The following is a 21,079-nucleotide window of genomic DNA, read 5'->3' as shown; positions in this document are numbered from 1 at the left end:
GTAGTTGGGGAAGACAAGTTCACCTCCTAGTTCACCAGCTTGCCTGAGGTCCCTCCACTGAATGGCTGGATTCCAAGGGCCCCCCTTTGAGCCCCCCCTCCCCCAACCACCACCCAAATCCACTCCGCTCCGGCTACTGGCTGCTCAGCAGCAACACTTTCTAGCACTTTCTCTGGGCAGACACGGCCCTCAGCACTTGACAAGCATTTCAATCCTCACAGTGAGCCTGAGAACGAGGTAGAGTTGTTCTCCCCATTTGCCGGGTGAGTATACTAAGACCCTAGAGAGGTTGAGCCATCATCGTTAGAGTTGGGCACCAGAAGTGGGACCTTTGAGCTTCCACAGTGCTTAGGCTGTCCATGATGCTGTCTCTTTAAAACAGAGTAAACTGTGCCGCTTCTCTGCACCAGACCCCTCAGTCCCCGAGGAACAGCTGCATACACGCACGCGCGCACGTGCACACGCACACACACACAGGCACACGCGCACCTGCAGGGGAGCCCCGCCCCGAGCCCGCCCACAGCCGTGGGCTCCCCAGGCCTCGGGAGCTAATTACATCACAGGAAATCTCAGTGTGAGCCTCACATCATCGGAGATGTCCCCAGCGGATGGTTCGAGACAGAACACATGTGGCAGAGCCCTTGGCCAGGCCCAGCTGCAGCAGATGTCCTCCGCAGCTGGAGGGCAGCCAGGCCCCAGGCCACGTGCAGCTCGTCCAGGGCAGGCCCGCGGCCGGGGGTCTGCAGAGCAGTCGGAACACAGGCCTTCAAGCTTCTCCACTCCCCGGGCTCCGGCCTGCTGCACAAGGCTTCACACTTTGAGGCAGAGTTTCCTGCCTGCTCCACGGGGTCACCGTGACCCTTAGCGAACTGAGCCCCCGCGTGCGCCCAGCACGGAGGCACAGGGAACAGTGTTCAGGACAACAGGAAACATGATCTCCACCGTCGAGGAGCTGACAGCCTGCTGAGGGGGAGGACAGAGTCGACTAAGCCAGGACCACTCAGCGCATGTGCCAGACAGGTGAGTCTCCGCCTTTCTTGGGGGAGAAGCAGCAGCGACCAAGTCAATGAAGAAGATGCTACCCGACTGTGACAAGCAGGCTAGGTGCAGAGGACAGGTAGGGCAAACAGGACGGGAGTGCTCAGGGAGTGCCCCCTCTGGAGAAGGGTTGAGCTGAGCAGAAAAGTCAAGTGGGAAGAAAGGGGACCTGGCAGCCAGAAAAGTGCAGGGGCCCCAGGTGGCAAAGGGCTAGAAGGATGAGCCAGCAGTGTGGTCCCAAGGAAGGAAGCAGCCGAAGAAGGAGCAGGGGATCTGGAGGCCATGAAGCGCCCTGGGGGCCATCACGAGGAAAACGGGATTCTACTAGCAACAGGAAGCCACTGGGGGGGGGGGGGGGCGGTGAGCAAAAGCGTAGCAGGATCTGTCATTTTGGAAAGCTAGCTCGGGCTAATGTGTGCGTGAATAGGGGAGGGGTACTACGGGGCCCTCAGGGGAACAGGGAGGCCGGTGAGAGGCTTCTCCTCCAGTCCAGCATTGGGATGGTGGTGACCAAGATGAGGGTGGCGGTGAGGGTGGAGAGGAGGGAGGGCTGGCCTCCAGGTGGCAGGAGCCAACATGAGCTGCTGGGCTGGCCTGGGAGGGGAGCGCTGAGGCAGAAGTGGGCAGTGCCATCCAGGCAAGAATGGGGAGGAAGCGGCTTAGGGCATGGAGTCAAGAGTGGAGAAAGAAAGGAGAGGAGGTTCAGGGATAGGATCAGAATCAGAGGACCTCAGAAAGTTCATTGGAAAAGGATTCTCTGGTTTTCGATCTCCCGCAGTGAGACGAGAGGCCAGAATTGGCCCCCAGCCTCCCATCCACTATAACCCATCTCTCTAGAACCCCAAAGCACCTCCTAAGTTACCATGGGGTCCACGGAACACACTTTGAGAATGCTGGAGGCGGCCAGCTGTATTGGTTTGGGATTCACCTAACTGTAACCTGTATCCAGAGAGGGAAAGGGAGTGGCCCAGAACACACAGTGAGTTCGAGGTGGGGCAAAGGCAATCCTAGGACAACAGAGACCAGCCCAGGGCTCCTCATTTATCCTCCAGAGTTGACTCCCACTGCTGAGGCCTCCCTCACCTTATACCTCACCTCAAGTCTCTCCTTCCCTCCCGGTAGTCCCTGGCTTTGTCACCAGCTCCAGCGGCTTCTCCTCCCTGCTCCTGGGTGTATTAGGTCAGAGATATGGAAGTCTGCGGGCAATGGGGGCGGGGGGGGGGGCAGCCCTAGAAGCATGTATCGGTAGGTACGGGAGAGGCCTATGCCTTAGGAGACTCCAAACAAGTGGCCTCTGGTTCCTGGATGAGGCCCTCTGACCTGTTCACCTCCCCGCACTGAAAGCCCTCTCAGCATCTCAGCCAGGAGCCCCTGAGGGCAACTTCCCCAAGTTCAAGGCAGGCAGGGTTAATGCCAGGCTTTGCCACCCCCACAGAACTCCAGGAGGTGCCGAGCTAGCGGGCTCCTTGCAGCTGGCTGTCACGTCCAGGAGGCTCACACCGAACTGGGATCCCAGCAGGAATCCCTACGTGAGCCTTTTTGAGCCCAGTGCGGGTCTGGCCTGGAGATCGTACCACCCGAGGAATTCTCAAAAGTTGAAGAGAGGGCTCTGCCTTCTTCCCCCTGGTCCTGCACCTGCCCCTGCTATGACATCACTAACGTCTACTCCTGGTCTCCTGAGCAGCCCGCATCTGCTTGTCTGACCAGCCTCAGCCACCGAGGGGTTGAGGGCCCCAGTTCCTGCCACCTACTGTCATCTGCTCGTGTGCATGGAGGGGAGAGGCCCAGCAGCCCCTCACTCTGGGCTTCACTAGAACTGGGGCAGAGGCAGAAGTGGGGCACCTCCTGCTGGCCCCCCACTTCTTCCCCTGGGCCCAGGCATGGAGGTGCCTCTCAGGATGGAGACCACACTGTGGGAGCTGGCAGTGCAGGAACAGCCAGATCTCAGGTGCCTGACCCTCCCTTCTCCCTCCAGCCCACCCTACAGCTAGGGGTGCGTTGGCTTGCTGATCGGGAGATCTGTGAGGGCACTGGCACTGTCCCAGGAGACACCTCAGGCCCATCTCTGGCCACCCCGAGCTGTAAGCGCACCCTGAAGGGGAAGTTGGGGCCCAGAAACAAAAGCTCTATCCAATCAGGGCTTATCTCCTAGATTCTGGGATCCTTGCCAGGACCTCATGGGTCCCATTGCCTGGTCAGGAGCCAAATGGGGCCTCAGTCCCTCATCCACAGGGCCTCTGGAAGCCCAGGTGATGCAAAGTCTGCTGACCCCCACTTAGATGTGTCTTTTCTCCTCTGCTCTAGGTCCTGGTTCTACTCCTGGGTGTACCCAGAACCTCCACATCTCTCTCCTCACAGATCCAGGACCTGCCGGGTTGTGTTGGAAGCTTCCACCATGGTATGTGCCTTCCCACTCTAGCCTTTGGCCATCCTATCACAGCCGCGTCCCAGACCTTACCCAGGGGCCTGAGAGACACAGGCAAGAGACTTTTAACTCCCTGTGCTGAGAGAGACTCATATTGCCCCCTCCTCCTCTCACTGGCCTCTTTCCCCATCCCAGAGATTTCGAAGGTTCTACTGCTTCTGTATGAAAAGAGAGCCCAAGAAGGGACAGGCGAGCAGGCACTGGCCTGTGAGATCCTCATTCTCCTGCCTCAGCTAAGAAACGCTCCACCCACCAATCCCTCTCCCTCCTCCTGTGTCCCCTTCCTTCTCTACCTTTCCTGGGAGGATGCTGCAAGTGTCGGGCCTGGCCCCCAGGCAGGCTCTCAGCAGCTGGGAACTCCCATTGTGTATGACAAAAACTTTGAGTGCCCACCGAGGGGATTCCCGGCAGGAGGGATCAGCCCCGCCTCTGGCAAGTGGAATCTGGGCTGGGGGCCCACAGCATCCATGCCCCACCCCACCTGCCCAGCCAGGTCTGGCGGTGGCCCACTGGGCAGCTCCATCCTGGGAAGAAGGTGGCTGTGCTCTCCTGATCCACAAAGGCGTGTAGCCCTTTGGAGGTGATTGAGGATGGCGATGACTAATTGTGTCAGCAGTTGGTCTCAACTCGAGCCTTGTCCCGATTAAAATGGAAATGCTTCCTGTGATTTGCGGGCAGGAGCTGGAGTGGAGGGAGTGGGGACGTTTACGCAGATTTGCAGGGATCCTGCCCGAAATGGATCCGCGGAGTAAAAGCGATTTATCTCGGCGAGTCAGGGCCTGCAGCGTGATTTAATTAAGGCCAGATCAGCCATAGTCTTTGGCTCTCCCGTGCCCGGCATCGCTGGGTGGCGGTGCTGAGCGGGCCCTCCTTCCCTCTCCTCCAGGACCAGGGAGGTCAGAACACACTCCTGGACTGTGAGGTTGCTCCCTCAGCTTGCCAGGCCCATGTTTAGGACCTTGTGCCTGGACCGTATCCCAGGCGCAGTGGGGAAGAGCAGGATGCCTACAGTGTGGCCCTGGGGAGGGTCAAACACATACAGTCACCTCTCTAGGGCTTCCCACATGGGCACTCATCACGCCTCACAGCACAGCCAGGTCAGCAGCTGCACGGAGGGTTTGTGAAGTCACACGGCCAGTAAATGACAGAGTTGGGACCCACACCCCAGTCAGTGTGACCTGCGACACCGTGATCCAGGGCTGAGGACGCAAGACTCAGAGTGTAGTCACCTTCTCAGGAATGCCTGGGTGAGGACTGAGGGAGAAGAATATTCTTTGGGCCTCAGGTGGGCCTGGCTGTGGATGCTTCGTCTCTGAGATAGGTCCTAACTGGTAATGATGATTGTTAGTAATGGCATCCGCCAGTTGCCGTCCCACTCCTGGCAGATGCACACACAAAGACACGAAGGAGAGGAAAGGACACACCAAAGCCCGGGAGAGACGAAGGCAGGGCACAGTCGATGGAGCCGGTCAGGAGACCCGCGTGGGTCAGCAGGCATCTGCTCCGTGAACTGTAGTCCCGCCCGTGACAAAGGTAGTGGTCTCGCGTGGCCCTCCAGCCATCCCGCCTCTCAGAGCGCAGCGCAGGACCAAGCAGAGCCTGGAGCATCCCCACGCCTGCCAGGGGGGCTGCTGCCACCCCTCCTTCTCAGCGAAGGAGAGGGGAGAGGCCGGCACCCCTGGGCCTTGCCCGCCTTTGGTGTGCAGACCCAGCCACTCTGGGGCGCCGGGGGGCCAGAGGCAGAGGGCATAAGCTCTGTGCAAACATCCTGCCTTCTCCCCAGGATATTGTCTTTAATAAAAGACCATGGAAATGTCAGCTAGTCTAAACAAATAGCCAAGTTTTATGGAGGATGAGCAGCCTGCCTACAAGCGCCTCCAGGGCCTGCTTTTCAAGGTGGCCTTGGAAAACTGTGTGCCAGCAAGGAAGTGTGGAATCTTGCCTGTCGGGGTGAGCATTTAGGATCGTGACAACTGAGCCCAGAAAGGCAGGGCTTGCAAGGTCCCTGGGGAGGAAGGGGCAGGTAGACCCTGGGCCTGGTGTGGGGTGACTGGCCTTTAGGGGCTAGGTTCCCATCAGACGGGGGGGGGTCCCTCTTCAGGACCCTCAAGCAGGGCCAACCGAGGCCCTGGGGGCAACGGGGTCGGGGGTAGCTCTGACCACAGACACCTCTTGGGCCTGGCGTCCGTCCCTCCCTCCTGTCCCCTCCTGTGCAGGGGTCTACTTCCTGGACCCTCATGTTCCATCTTATTCATTATGCGCACGTCTGTGTTAGGGAAGGCACACCGAAGGCGGGGGAGAAGGACACCCGGAATAAAGAGGGAACTTACAACCAGCTCCTGACAAACTGGGGACTGGGCCCGGCTGGGAGCTGCAGAAGCAGCTGCTGGCTCAGCCCCCGGCAACAATCAGGATGCTGAGTCCACCCAGGGTTTGCGGTGTCCCCGGGGTCCTGCTGCAAACAGCAGGCTGTGAGCGCCCACACTCCATGAAGAGCAGCTCCACTCATGCGCAGAGCAGGCGTGCAGGCTGATGTCACAGACGAGAAAGGCTTCCAGGGTGCTGGGCCCTGTGTGGGTTCACATGGCCCCCACGGATTGTGGCCACTTGCAGGGAGAGGCACCGAGTCAGCTCTGGCTCAGGAGAGTGAGGCCCTGAGAGTGAGCCTCAGAGGGCTAGCGGGTCACTTTTAGGGCAGCAGTGAAGGTGATCCGCATGGCCTTGGGGCCTCATTGCGGGCACCCCACCCCGCCCCGTCACTGATGAGGACGGTCAAGCCCACCCCAGGCAAGGCCACCGAGGCTGTGTGGGTGGATGAAGAGCCAGCACCGAAGCCAGTGGCGAGCTCCCCAGCCAAGGCAGGGCCTCTGGGGTGGCCATACGGGGAAAGGGGCACAGGCTTTACAGTCCTGTGGGCCAGGCTCGAACCTCAGCTCTGCCCCTGAGGGGCCAGCAGGGAGACCTTGGGCAGTAAGTCAGGGAGCCACCCAGCTTCCCCATTTCCTCATCTGTGAAGGTGGGGAATGACTTCCACCTCACGTGCTGTGAGGAGGAGAGTGGGATGATGAGCTGGGTGCCAGGCACAGAGGAGAGCGCTCCGGAGGAACATCCCCCTCCTCGGGATCCCTCTGAAGCCGATGCCAAGGCAGGCCCTTCTCGCTGCGGAGGACTCCAGCCTCGGGCCTCTGGGAGAGGGGTCCAACGTGGCAGATGGTCTTTTCCCCAGAAGCCCACAAAAATAACTCTGGTCCCTCATGTTCTCCTGAAACCTGCCACTCCTCCCCCAGGAAGGGGGTCTGTTTCCTCTCCTGTTGAACTCTGGGTGAGGTGGAGATTTGGCGGGGAGCGGGCCTTTGTGGCTGGCTGGCTGAATAGAATTTTGCAGAAATGACACCAATTGAAATCAGAGACTAGGTCAGACAAGGCAATTTGTTTTCTACCCAGTTCTCTCTCTCTCTCTCTCTCTCTCTCTCTCTCTGTCTGGAGTTTCACCCTTGGTGTCCGCCATGTTTGGGAAAGCCCATGACTCCCAAGGGGCCGCACGGAGGCAGTCAGCCTGCTAGCCCCAGTGCAGGTCCCAGCAGCAGCATCCACGGCCAGACCTGGGAGCCACAAGTCTTCAGATGACTCTAGCTGTGCCAGCTGACTTCAGTAGGACAGAGACAAACTGTCCCCACCAAGCTCTGGCCAATGTGCCGTTTTGTGAACTGAATCAACATTGTCATCGAAGCCGCTAATCTGCGGGGTGATTGGGTATGTACCAAGAAATAACTCAGCATTCTGGGGCTGGGCCTTTTCTCCTGAACTCACGGAATTGGGGCCTGAGCATGGGAGGCTGAGTGCCAGTGTCCCCCACTCTGCCTCTCGTCAGATGAACCTGGAAGACCCTGGTCCGTGAGGCCTGTCTCAGGAGACAAGGCCCCAGCAAGCATTCTGTCCCTCCTAGCGCGAGGCCCCGGCACAAGGCTCTACTTGCAGTCTGGGTGACTTGTGCAAGAGAACCTTGTGCAAGGCAGGACTGTCATTTTTCACATGAGAAAACTGAGGCTCCAGGATCGGCGGAATCCCTTGTCTAACGCGTCCCCATTTGACCTTGAAGAGGCACACCGGGGAATGATTTAAGAGCCTCTGCTCTAGATCACCCCCATGCCAGCCATGGCCCCACATTGCTGGGGCAAAGCAGCAGCTCTCAGCCACAGGCGCCCCCATCAATCAATATTTTTAATTACTTACATGATTGACTAATAAAATTCTCCACTGACTAATTGATTTTTTGATTAAGCGAGAGCCTCTGTTTTTATTAAAAGGCTACTTAGATGAGTTTTTTTTCCCCCCACTAAAATGGGAGGTTGTATGTCTTTTGGTCATTTTGGAAGAAGAAAAATGGGAGGGGGCAAGACCAAGGGAGACCTGGAGGCCAAGAGTACAGGCCCAAACCGAGAGGCCCTGTGATAAATTAATCGACAACCGTGCTCACCATCTGCCCGGCCAGACACCCAGAGTCTCCAGCAGTGGGCTAAATGCTGACCAGAGGGACCCTCAGACTCGGGCAGCCAGCTCTGGAAACACACTTTACCCGAGACAGGCTCAGCCAGAACTGCTTCCAGTGTTTTTTAAAGTGAACTGGAAACTTCCCTTTGTATTTTAATAGAAGTATTGGTTTTTATTTTTATTTCTTTAAAAAATTTTTTTTAATGTTTATTTATTTTTGAGAAAGAGAGAGAGCATCAGAGCATGGGCAGGGGAGGGGCAGAGAGAGAGGGAGACACAGAATGCGAAGTAGGCTCCAGGCTCTGAGCTGTCAACACAGAGCCGGGTGCAGAGCTTGAACCCACGAGCCATGAGATCACGACCTGAGCTGGAATCAGATGCTTCACCGACTGAGCCGCCCAGGTGCCCCGAAAGTATCGGTTTTTAAATGATAGAAGTAACTCATTCTTCCTGCACAATTTGGAAAAGACAGACAAATCTAACAAAACAACAAAGCAATAAGAGAAGTCTCTCAGCCTTGGGCTGTGGCCTGAGAGGGCAGCTGATGGGGGCACTATAGTGTGCTTTCCCAGGGGTCCAAGGCCCCAGAGAACTGTCACCATAGAAACCACTAATGTCCCTGGGCTCAGAGAAATCTGCTCAGGGCTACCACACTGGTGGGCCTCTGTTTTATTTTTTGCTTTATCACACCTTTAAAACTGTGATGTGGTTTTTTTTTTTTTTTAATGTTTATTTATTTTTGAGAGAGAGAGAGAGAGAGCGAGAGAGAGCAGGGGAGGGGCAGAGAGAGAGGGAGACAGACTATCCGAAGCAGGCTTCGCACTGTCAGCAGTGAGCCTGATGTGGGGCTCAAACTCACAGACTGTGAGATCATGACCTGAGCCACAGTCAGACGCTCAACCAACCGAGCCACCCAGGCACCCCAAAACTGTGTTTTTAAATGGCTCCAGAGGAGCCTGTCCTGCTGAGGAGCCATTGTCTTATGAACACTTGTCATTGACTGGGGAAGACAAAGACAGGTCATGGTTAGAGTGAGGAAAGGTGGTTGTTTGGTGAAGAAGGGACAGGGAGTAGAGGGCAGGCCTGGGCTTTAGGGAAGGGCACCCACCATGGCCGTGAGATGGCCCGGTCCTCAGGTTCCTCCCTTGGAGCTCAGTGCTTCTGCAGGGGTTCTCCGGGGCCTGGCCGGTCCCAGGTCTCAGTGGGTAGGCACTTCTAATGGGAAGGGAGCTACATTAGTTCAGCTCTGGGCCCCAGGCTCACCTCTGCCCGTCACATCCATAGTTACTGCCATGCTGCTCGCCCTGATCCCACTCTGACCTCATCTTTTATTAACTGCTACATTTCCAGCAAACAGAACAGTAGGCAGCACATGGGGGCTCAGTGACGATGTGACAAGTGAATGCTGAATAAACCCACCTTACCCTTGAACACTCCTTCTGAGCCAACCCTGGAGCTGTGAGATGATGACCTAGGCCCCTGCCCCCTTAGGAAGGTCATGGCAGATGTGCAGAATGATGGGTGATGGCGCCCCCTCTGCCTCATGCCAGCCCTGTGCACAGAGACCACTGTAATGTCCTCATGGGCAGAGGTGGGGCCTACCACCCAGAGGTCTTGTCCACCTAACCAGTGACCAGGTGGCCTGCCCTCAGCTGGATGTGATGCCTCTAGACCCAGGCAGGGCCCAGAGACTTTCCCAAGCCAACCACCATGTCTGTGGGACCCAGAATGTCTCTGGAATAAATAAAATAAAATTCACTGGGTTTTTTTCTCATACGAAAATAACATCTGCTCAAAGAAAAAAACCAGAAAGAGGTCACTTGTCCTCCTCCCCTAAGTGCTAATGACATGGGAAGGAAAAGTGGGGACATTTCAGGGATGCAAAGGCAGAGAAGAGTGCCAGCCACTCCTCTCTGGATCTTAGAATGTCCAGGGGACACATTCACATCCAGGTGCACTGTGACCTCCGCATGGCTGGCTCCCCTCAGTGCAGTGAGTCACTCCCTCCTGGAAGTGCTTCCCTCCCTGGCCAGGGCCAGAGAAGCTGGAGCAGGTGGCCACAGTGGGATCCTAGCCCATGCAGGAGGCCCTCGAATCTCACCTCACCTGCCACCCACCCCGAGTGCCTGGTCCCCTGGCTGGCTCCACACTCTCATCCCGATGGGTGGACTTTGGAATGTCCCAGGATGCTCAGTTCTTGGTCCTCTTCTCTGTCACACTCCTTCCTCAGTGATGTCATCCGAGCTGTGGTCTCAGTGCATCTGTGTGCTGATGCCACCCACGAAGATCACTCTGACTCTCTCAAAGACACCTCAAGGGTAACTTGAGCCAGCTCCTGACTCATCCCAAACACACCAGTCCCCCCAGATCTCCTCCCCATTGTAGCAGGTGGCAGCCTCATCCTTCCAGGTGCTCAATTCAAAGCCCCGGAAGCTAAGCGACTATGACTCTGCCATCGTCCCCCAGCCTCCCTCAGCAAACCCTCTGAACCCACCCAGGGGCCTCAGCCATGCCAGTCTGCATAAACCACTGTAATTGCTCCTAACTGGTCCTGCACCCACTTGGTGCCTGGCCAATGACTGTTAACACAGTGATCCTGAGAAAGCAGAGGCTGCTCTTTATCTCCTGGCTCACTAGCCTCCGTGCTTCTCACCCTCTATCCTCTAAAGGAAACCCATCATGTTCGCCATGGCCTTCAATGCCCACAGAACCTGGTCCTTACCTCCTTGCCAAACATGTCTCCCAAACCCTCTTCCTTCTCCCTGTGCTCCAGGCACAGTGACTTCCTGGGGCTCCTGGAGCCCATCAAGCATGTTGCTTCAGACCCCCTAGTAGGGCCCAAGACAAGGACTTGGGGCAAGTTGTTGATTTGGAAGGGGGCACCAAGAGGCAGAATTGAGAGAGAAGGAAAAAGCCAGTTGAGGGGTATGTCATCAGTGGTGGCTGGGGGCTGCTGGGACCCCCTGAGAAGCTTCCAGAATCATCCACCTGGAGGATATGCAGCTGGGGCATTGTCCATGCTCCTGCCCCACTGCATAAAGGCTGCTACAGCTTTACTTGCCCACATTATGAGTCTTCCGTAGGAAGACCCCAAGGCAGAAAAGGGAGAGACTCAGGGCATGGCTTGAGGGGGACCCCATACTGGGGGGTGGGTCTGAGCACACAGAAGTGTCTCCCATAGCTGTGAATGAAGACAGGCAAGCCAAGGGCTGTACTGGGGACACCTGAAATCTTTGCCATCTGAGTGCTGTCTTAGGGTCTGGCCCAGAATGTCCCTACTCCCTGGTGTCATGCTGCTCACTCCTATCAGATCCCTGCTTGAAGTCACCCTAGAGCCGTCCCTGAGCCCCGATTGATGGGGAAGCCCTGTTGCCGCCACTCCCCATCCTCCTGATTCTGCACTAATTGGGATATGAGAGCAGCTCTCATCACCTCCTCACATAGTTTATATTTATCAGTTTAATAACCAGCCTCACTCACCAGAACACACACTCCCCAGAGCAAGAACCGCTCTACTCTGTTTTGTTTACCATCCCCAATGCCTAGAGCGGATCTACACACAAGAGACACTCCATACATCCCTTTTGATAGACAAGTGAATGAGTTTCAGCAAAATGAAAAATGGATCCAGAGGAAAGATGTAGAATAAGGGAAACAGCAGTGGTCACATTTGAATAATTTGTAGGCATTTGTCATGGAGAAAAATTCAAACATACAAAGTAAACAGAAGAGTACAATGAACTCCTGTGTGCCGTCACCCAGTTTCAACAGCCATCAGATACCTTTTAGCATTCTTGTATCATCTATAACTCCATCAACTCCACACTCCACTCAATAACTATCTTATAGGTAAAATTTGCATACATTTTAGAAATAAACAAAGAGAACGCAAATGAGAAAAGCAACAGTTACTTATTCTGAACTTGCTATAGCAAAGGAGTCAACCATGGTCACCTGCATATTGGCAAAGACTCAAAGGCAGTGGAAAAAAAGAAAAGGCTTCAGGTACACCCTGCTTGGAGGCTGTGGGCCTTGGGAAAGTTGCAGGCAGGCTAACAATAAGCTGAGCATCCTTTGTGATTGGTTAGGGGGAGCACATTTAGCTTCCTCTTGTTGGTCCTAAGTTGTAAGTGGGAACCAAAATTAGGGAAGGTGTCAGTTATTAAAGCCTTGCTATTTTGGGCCGGTTGTCATCAAGGTTACTGTTTAGCTTCTTGGATTGTCACTAGAGATAGCAATCTGGCTTCCTGCAAGACTGACTTCTAGCAGATTGGCTTTCTGGGCTGGTTATTGCAGATACGGGGTTGGTGTCCTGGGCAGGTTGTGGGTCAGAGTTCTATTTTTAAAATACTTTTTAATGTTTATTTATTTTTGAGAGAGAGAGAGAGTGCACGCACGCACATGCATGAGTTGGGGAGGGGAAAGAGCAAGAGGGAGGGAGACAGAGAATCTGAAGCAGGCTCTGCACTATCAGTGCAAAGCTCAGCATGGGGCTTGAACCCACGAGCCGTGAGATCATGACCTGAGCCAAAATCAAGTCAGATGCTCAACTGACTGAGCTACCAAGTGCCCCCAGAGTTCTACTTTTATATACAGTCTGACCATTGTCTATTTGTACATTCAGTTCCTCAATTGAAATATACAAATATTAGCGGTATCATTTTGATAAATGGGTATACCTATGTCACACATACTCTTGACAGGATATAAAACAAGGTTTAAGTTGTTTTTAATTGCTAAAAACTGTGAAACTTAGATGTTCAATTAATTCTGTGTAAATGAAAGGAGGTGAATGAAGGGGTAAATGAATGAATGAAATTTAAATCCTAGATCTTTGCAATATGGGAGGTTGCAAAAGGGAGAAGAGGACAGTAGATGTACACTATGATCCTTATTTCTTTTTTTTTTTATTAGTTTGTTTTTGTTTTTGTGTGGGTGTTTGTTTTTTTTTAAGAGAGAGAGAGAGAGAGAGAGAGAACAAACAGAGGAGGGGCAGAGGGAGAGGGAGAGACAGAATCTGAAGCCGGGTCCATGATCTGTGCAGAGCCCGATGCAGGACTCAATCTCACAACTGGGAGATCATGACCTGAGCTAAAATCAAGAGTTGGATACTTAACTGACTGAACCACCCAGACACCCCTATAATCCTTATTTCTTGATAGAGGAAATACAGTGGTGATTAAACTTAGACTTGATGGAAAAACGTAAATTTAAATATTTGTATAAAAATTTAAGAGTAACTACAAGAAAAATAAAAATAGAATGGATAGCTTTCACTAAACACTAAAACAAAGATAACTTAATTCTATCATTTCTTTGAATAGTTTTTGAGGTTTTACTATGTCCTGGGCACTGTTCTAGGTGTTGAAGGTACAACAACGAACAAACAGATAAAATTTCCCGCCCTCCTGGAGCTTACGTCCTTATGAGAAAAATGAAAATAATCAAAATAGATAAGTCGGTCTATAGCATATTAGCCAATGATAAATGCTATGGGAATAAAACAGAAAAGGGGATGAGGAAGTGCCACAGGTGGCTTGCAGTTTCAAACAGAGTGGTCAGGAGACTGGGCAAAAACATATTCCAAATATATACTGTTTACAAGACACACACGTACACAATACATTACACAAAAGATTTAAAATACAACAATAGAAAAAAGTGTACCAGACAAATGCTACGAAAAAGGTAGATATGCCCATGTGAATTTTAGACAGAATAAAAATCGAGATGAAAAGCATTAAAAGGGACTCAGAGTGGTAATTCATATTTGTGAAAATTACAGTCTATCAGAAAAGTGTAATAGTCATAAATGTGTATGTACATAATAACTTAGCTTCACAGTCAACTTCCTTGAGTGAAAGATGTAGGGAAATTGAAATTCACAATCATAGTGGGAAATTTTAGGACATATTTTTTCAGAAGTCAGCACATAAGAGACACCAAAGAGAAACGAATACAAAAATTTTGAATTACTATAAACTTAACCATGAATATGAAAAAATTTTACCAAAAAACAAAAATTCACTTTTGCTTCAACCACAAGTATCACATATTAATTCTCAAAACATTTCCATTGAATTCCAAAATCAATATTCCTAAGACTACTATTTGTAGCAATGAAATAAAAGTTGAAATTTAATAATGAGGGAATTAAGCTCCAAAGTCTATCAACTTCAAAATGTTTTTAAAAACTTTCTAGGTAACTCTTGAATTATGTTCTGATAGATACAGTTACAAAACAATGTCATTTATATTTAAACTGCCTCTAAACAATGCCTCATATGTTTTATGAGTATATATGCATGTACTAAATGAGCAGACAAAAATCTGACAATGTGCCATTATTCCTCCCACTAAGCACAAGTCAAAACTCTGGATATTAAATATGAAACAAATATAAGAAGACTCAAAAAAAATGAGTGAGGAAGGCAGGCTAGCTAGGGACCTCAGGACCCAAGGAAGGACAATGGTGGTTTCCCTGGATTTTCTTTTTGCCTCATATAACCCAGACTTGAAGCTGAAGAGTCAGCAACCCAGAAAGCCCAAAGAGCATAGACCAAAAAAGCTCCAACAAAACTGGCTTAGTCTACACCAAGGACAGGAAAGGCATAGCCTACTAAGACAGAAAACTTTAGACAAGGGGCGCCTGGGTGGCTTAGTCGGTTGGGCATCCGACATCAGCTTGGGTCATGATCTCGAGGTCCTTGGGTTCGAGCCCCATGTCAGGCTCTGTGCTGACAGCTTGGAGCCTGGAGCCTGGAGCCTGCTTCAGATTCTGTGTCTCCCTCTCTGTCTGCCCCTTCCCCACTCATACTCTGTCTCTCACTCTCAAAAATAAACAAACATTGGGGAAATTTTTTTTTTTTTAAAGAAAGAGAAAACTTTAGACAATCACTATTCTACTCCAACCAATCATCACAGAAAAAAAAAAAAAAAAAAAAAAACTGACCCTAACTACACCCATACCAGCAAAGGCCTAGACCTCCACCAGTCTCAGAGAAGGCCAAGTGTGCTTCTGGGAACTTCCATTCCAACTAGCTGTGTCAGTGAGGACCACATAGAAGCCAGAATCCCCACCCCCACCCAGCACTAATGAGGATCGCCCATCCTCACTTCAGGTGTCAACAGAGGCTGAGTGAGGAACCTGAGCTTCTAATTCTACCTGGTTAGTGGAGGAGCTTCCCCACTTTCCTTGCTAGAGCAGTGACTGGAAGACCCAGCTAAAACAGAGTGTTTAAATAAGATCCAGAGACTCACAGCATAATATGAAAATGTCCCAGTTTCTACAGGGAATTACTAGTCACACCAAGAACCAAGGACACTAAATGAAAACAGTCATTCAACAGATGCTGACAGCTAGATGACAGTGATGTTAGAATGATCTGGCAAGGATTTTAAAGTAGCCATCATAAAAATGACTCAACAAGCAATTATGAATATGCCTGAAACAACTGGAAGAACAGAAAGTCTCAACAAAGAAATAGAAGATATAATGAAGAACCAAAATAAAATTTTAGAACAGAAAAATACAATAAGTGAAATAAGTAGATAGGCTTAACAAAGTGAAGAGGACAGAAGAAAGAATCAGTGAACTGGAAGGTAAAACAGAAGTTACCCAACCTGAACAACAGAGAGAAAATAGAACAGAGCTTCAGGGACCAGAAAGACAGTAACAAAAGATCTAACCTTCATGTCATTCAAATCCCAAAAGGAAAGGAGAAAGAGGGTAGGCTGAAAAAGTACTAAAAAAAAAAAAAAAAGGGGGGGGCTAAAAACTTACCAAATTTGGCAAAAGAGATAAACCTGCAGATTTAAGAAGGTGATTAATCCCAAACAGAATAAAAACAGAAACCCATGTCCTGACACACGATAATTAAACTTGTGAGATACAGAGACACAGAAAAAAATCTTGAAAACAGTTAGAGAAATGATCCCTTCAAATGACAGTGCATTTTTCATCAGAACCATAGAAGTGAGCATGAAGTGAGCATAGTATTTTTCAGATGCTAAAAGAAAAGAGCTGCCAACCCAGAATCCCCCTGTGAAAATGTCATTTTCACTTTTATCCTCAATCTCAGATGAAGGAAAACTAAGTGAATTCATCACCAGGAGAACTACCCTGAAAGAATGACTAAGGAAATTTTTCTAAACAGAAAATAAGCAATTAAAAGAAGGAAACTTGGAACATCAGGAAAGAATAAAGAATGTGGCAAGCAAAAATATGGGTAAACACAACAGATTTTCTTTCTCATCTTGAGTTTTCTTTTTTTTTTTAATGTTTATTTCTAAGAGATGGGGGGGTGTGGGGGGAGAGAGAGAGGGAGACACAGAGTCCTAATCAGGCTCCAGGCTTTGAGCTCCGAGCTGTCAGCATGTAGCCCAATGCGGGGCTTGAACTCACAAACTGAGAGATCATGGCCTGAACCATGAGAACATGATCTTAGCCAAAGTCAGATACTTAACCAAATGAGCTACCCAGGCGCCATTCTCATCTTGAGTTTTCTAAATGATGTTTAATAGTTGAAGCAAAAAAAAAATTGGCATGCAGACCTAGTTCTAAATGTATGAGGAGGAAATATTAAAGGCAATTATGTTATATATGAGAGAGGGTAAAGGATGTAAACAAAGGCATATTTCTATTCCTCATTCCAACTGGTAGAACAGTGGTGCCAGGAGAGTATGATAACTTATGTATGTGTAATGTAATATCTAGAGCAACCACCAAAAAAGCTATACAAAGACAAATACTCAAAAACACTAGACATACATCAAAAGGGAATTCTAAAAAATGTTCAAGTAACCTAAGGAAGTCCGGAAAAACAAAACAAAAAATTTAAAGTGGAACACAAAAAATAAAATGGAAGACTTAAGCCCTAACATGTCAATAATTACATTAAATGTAAATAGTAAGGATATACTAACTAAATGACAGAGACTGGCAGAGTGGATTTTAAAATATGACCCAACTCTATGTAGTTTGCAAGAAATTCCCTCAAATATAATGATATAAACAGTATGAAAATAAAAGAATAGAAAAAGGCATACCATGAAAGAATTAATCAAAAGGAAGCAGTAATGGTTATATTAATATCAACTAAAGTATTCTTCGGAGCCAAGAAAATTAGCAAAGGCAGAGAGAGACATTATGGAATAATAGAGTCAATCCACCAGGAAGACATAGCAACACTAAATGTATACACACAAAACAACAGAGCTAACAAAATATGTGAGGCAAAATCTAAAAAACTGGAAGGAAAGGGGTGCCTGGGTGGCTAAGTCGGTTGAGCATCCGACTTTGGCTCAGGTCATGATCTCACAGTCTGTGAGTTCGGGCCCCGCGTCAGGCTCTGTGCTGACAGCTCAGAGCCTGGAGCCTGCTTCAGATTCTGTGTCCCCCCCTCTCTCTGCCCCTCCCCTGCTCATGCCCTGTCTCTCTCTCTCTCTGTCAAAAATAAATAAACATTCAAAAAAAATTTTTTAACTGGAAGGAAAAATAGACAAATCTATATTTATAGTCAGAGACTTCAACAATTCTCTTTCAACAAGTCAGAGAACTACAAGACAGAACTGGCAAGGATATAAAACCCAACACCATCAACCAACAAGATCATATCAGCATTTATAGAACACTTCAACCAACAACAGCAGAATTCACATTTTTTTTCAAGTTCCTGTGGAAAATATACCAAATTCATCATATCCTAGACCATAAAACAAATCTCAACAAATTATAAGAATTGAAATCATACAGTACTTTCTATGACCACAATGGAATGAAATTAGAAATCAATAACAAAAAGACAACAGAAAAATCTTGAAAAATTAGAAAACCAAACAACTCCGTTCTAACTCATCCATAGGCTAAGGAGGAAGTCTCAAGGCAAATAAAAAAAATACACTGAAATGAGTGAAAGTGAAAATATAACCTATCAAAATTTGTGGGACACAAATCACTACAGCAGTGATGAGAGTGATGACAGAGAAATATATAGCACCAAATGCATATAATAGTATCAGTTTACTAGGGCTGCCATAACATATGCCACAGACTGAGTGGCTTAAACAACAGAAATTTATTTTCTCAAAGTTCTGGAGGCTTGAAGTCCAAGATCAAGATGGCAGCAGGTTTGATTTCTTCTGGGGCCTCTCTCTTTTGGTTTGCAGATGGCTGCCTCCTCTCTCTCTCTCTCTCTCTCTCTCTCTCTCCCCGTGTGTGTGTGTGTGTGTGTGTGTGTGTGTATCTGTGTCCTAACCTTCTCTTCTTACATGACTGCCAGTCATATTGAATTAGTGTGCCATCCATACGACCTCATTATACCTTAATTGCTTGTTCAAAGGCCCTATTTCCAAATACACTCACATTCTGAGGTACTCAGGTTTAGGACTTCAACATATGAATTGTTGGGGTTAGGGATGTAATTAGCCCATAGCACTTTTCAAAACCCTAGAAGAAAAGTGAAATAACTGTAAAGCAAGTAGAATGAAGGAAACAATAAAGATTAGAACAAAAGTCAATGAAATTGAAAACAAAAATAATAGAGAAAATCAATGAAACAGATTTGGTCCTCTGAAAAGGTCAATAATACTGAGAAACTTCTAGCAAGACTGACAATGAAAGAGAGAAGTCACAAATTACCGGTTAGGAATGAAACAGGCAATTATCAAAAAGCTAATAATTGCGAACAACTCTACACACATAAATTTGAACACTTAGACAAAATGGACCAACTCCTTAAAAAACACAACTACAACAACTCATCCAGATAAAATGGATAATTCGAATAGGTCTATACTATTAAAGAAATTAAATTTGTAACTTTAAAAACTCCCCCAAAGAAATTTCCAGGCCCTTATGGTTTCATTGGGGAATTCTACCAAATGTTTAGAGTTAACACCAATTCTAAACAATCTCTTCCAGAAAATACAAGAGGAGGGAATTTCATTTTATGAAGCTAGTATTACCCTGATGCCAAAACTAGATGAAGAATACAAAAACTATTGATCTCAATATCCTTCATCAGTATAGATGTAAAAATCCTTAACAAAGTAATAGCAAAGAGAATTCAGGGGGAAAAAACATTTTTAATTTATTTTTTTTTTAAGTTTACTTATATTTTGAGAGAGAGAGCATGCATAAGCAGGGGAGGGACAGACAGAGGGCGAGGGAATCCCAAGCAGACTCCACATGCCAACATGGGGCTCAAACTCACAAACTGTGAGATCATGACCTGAGCTGAAATCAATTTTAGGGGTGCTTGGGTAGCTCAGTCAAACACCCCACTTCAGCTCAGGTCATGATCTTGTGGTTTGTGAGTTTGAGCCCTGTGTGGGGCTTTCTGCTGTTAGCACAGAGCTAACTTCAGATCCTGTTTCCCTCTCTCTCTGCCCCTCTGCCCTGCCCCCATCATAAATAAATAAATAAATAAATAAATAAATAAATAAATCATTAAAAAAAAAGAATTTTAAGGGTGCCTGGATGGCTCAGCCAGTAGAACATGTGACTCTTGATCTTGGAGTTGTGAGTTCCAGCCCCACGTTGGGTGTAGAGTTTACTTATTAAGATAGATGGATAGATAGAGATATGTTTTAATTAAAAACTTAAGGGGCGCCTGGGTGGCGCAGTCGGTTAAGCGTCCGACTTCAGCCAGGTCACGATCTCGCGGTCCATGAGTTCGAGCCCCGCGTCAGGCTCTGGGCTGATGGCTCGGAGCCTGGAGCCTGTTTCCGATTCTGTGTCTCCCTCTCTCTCTGCCCCTCCCCCGTTCATGCTCTGTCTCTCTCTGTCCCAAAAATAAATAAACGTCGAAAAAAAATAAATAAATAAATAAAAATTAAAAAAAAAAACTTAAAAAATAATGAAAGAATTTTATACTATAACCAAGTGAGTTTTATCCCAGGATTGTAAGGCTGGGCATTTGAAAATCAATCAATGTAATCTACCATATTAACAGGTTAAAGAAGAGAAATCACATGAACATCTCAATTGGTGAAGAAAATACACTTGATAAAATTCAACACTCATTCCTGAAAAGAAAGTTTCAGAAAAAATAGTAACTGAGGAACTTTCTCCACTTGATACAGGGCAGGTACCAAAAAAAAAAAAAAAAAAAAAAAAAAAAAAAAAAAAAAAAAAAAAAGAATCTATAGCTAACATTATACTTAATGGTAAAAGACTGCTTTCCCCCAAAATTAGAATAAAACAAGTTTCTTCATTCTCACCGTTCTCATTCAACACAGTGCTGGAAATTATAGCCAGTGCAACAAGGGGGTCGGAGAGAGGGGAAGGAAATAAAAGACATGCAGATTGAAAGGGAAAAAATAAAACTATTGTCCCTGTTTGCACATAACATGACTGTCTAGGTAGAAAAGCCTAAGAAATCAACATAAAAAAATCTCTTAAAACTAGTAAGTGAGTCCAGCAAGTTTGCAGGATACAAGATAAACATACAAAAAAAAAAAAAAAAAAAAAACCATGCAAAGTGCTATATCTATACACTAGCAACAAATACATGGACACTGAAATTAAAAATAAACCACTTACAGTAACTCAGAAAAAGAGATATTTATATGTAGATCTAGCAAAACTTGTTAGCCTGAAAACTATACAATACTACTGAAAAAGATCAAAGAAGATCTAAAGAAATGGAGAGATATGGAATAGGAGACAACATACTAAAGATGTTGATTTTGTCCAAATCAGTATATATGCCTAACACAATGCTTATAAAACTCTCAGCATAATTTTTGTAGATATGTATGAGATTATTTTAAAATTTGTATAGAAAGACAAAAGAACTAGGGTAGTTTAAGCAATCTTGAAAACGAAGAAGAAAGAAGAAATCAGTGTACCCAATGTTAAGATTTTTATGTTGCTGCAATAATTAAGACTGTGTGGTCCTAGCAAAGGGAGAGACACATGGATTTATGGAACAGAACAGAGAACACAGAAATAGACCCACAAAAATACGCCCAACTGATTTTTGACAAAGGTACAAAAGCAATTCAATGAAGGAAAGATCACCTTTTCAACAAATGGTACGGGAATAATTGGACATCCTTAGTCATAGATCTGAACCTTGACCTAAGTTTCATATCTTATACAAAAGAGAATTCAATATGGAT

The 21,079-nt window shown here is 47.8% G+C and overlaps 1 protein-coding gene across 1 annotated transcript; it reads left to right on the top strand.

The window, feature by feature from the left end:
- The first annotated feature begins 1,538 nt into the window (after nucleotides 1-1,538).
- Nucleotides 1,539-5,281, top strand: LOC109492829. Its single transcript, XM_045039977.1, has 4 exons — nucleotides 1,539-1,565; nucleotides 2,588-2,986; nucleotides 3,343-3,436; nucleotides 3,599-5,281. Exons 1-4 carry the CDS (start codon nucleotides 1,539-1,541, stop codon nucleotides 4,045-4,047), a joined length of 969 nt encoding a protein of 322 aa, XP_044895912.1. The 3' UTR covers nucleotides 4,048-5,281.
- Nucleotides 5,282-21,079: the final 15,798 nt, after the last annotated feature.

Source organism: Felis catus, chromosome D2, assembly GCF_018350175.1.
Source record: "Felis catus isolate Fca126 chromosome D2, F.catus_Fca126_mat1.0, whole genome shotgun sequence".
Lineage (NCBI taxonomy): Eukaryota > Metazoa > Chordata > Mammalia > Carnivora > Felidae > Felis > Felis catus.
The sequence above is the reverse complement of the archived record's forward strand: the minus strand, read 5'-3'. Positions and strand labels throughout refer to the sequence as shown.

Excerpts from the sequence above, each read along its gene's own strand:
- LOC109492829 (XM_045039977.1), top strand. The coding sequence starts at position 1,539 with ATGGTGGTGACCAAGATGAGGGTGGCG. Across the intron at positions 1,566-2,587 it reads TGACCAAGATGAGGGTGGCG|TGCGGGTCTGGCCTGGAGAT; the intron begins GTGAGGGTGGAG and ends TTTTGAGCCCAG. Across the intron at positions 3,437-3,598 it reads TGTTGGAAGCTTCCACCATG|AGATTTCGAAGGTTCTACTG; the intron begins GTATGTGCCTTC and ends TCCCCATCCCAG.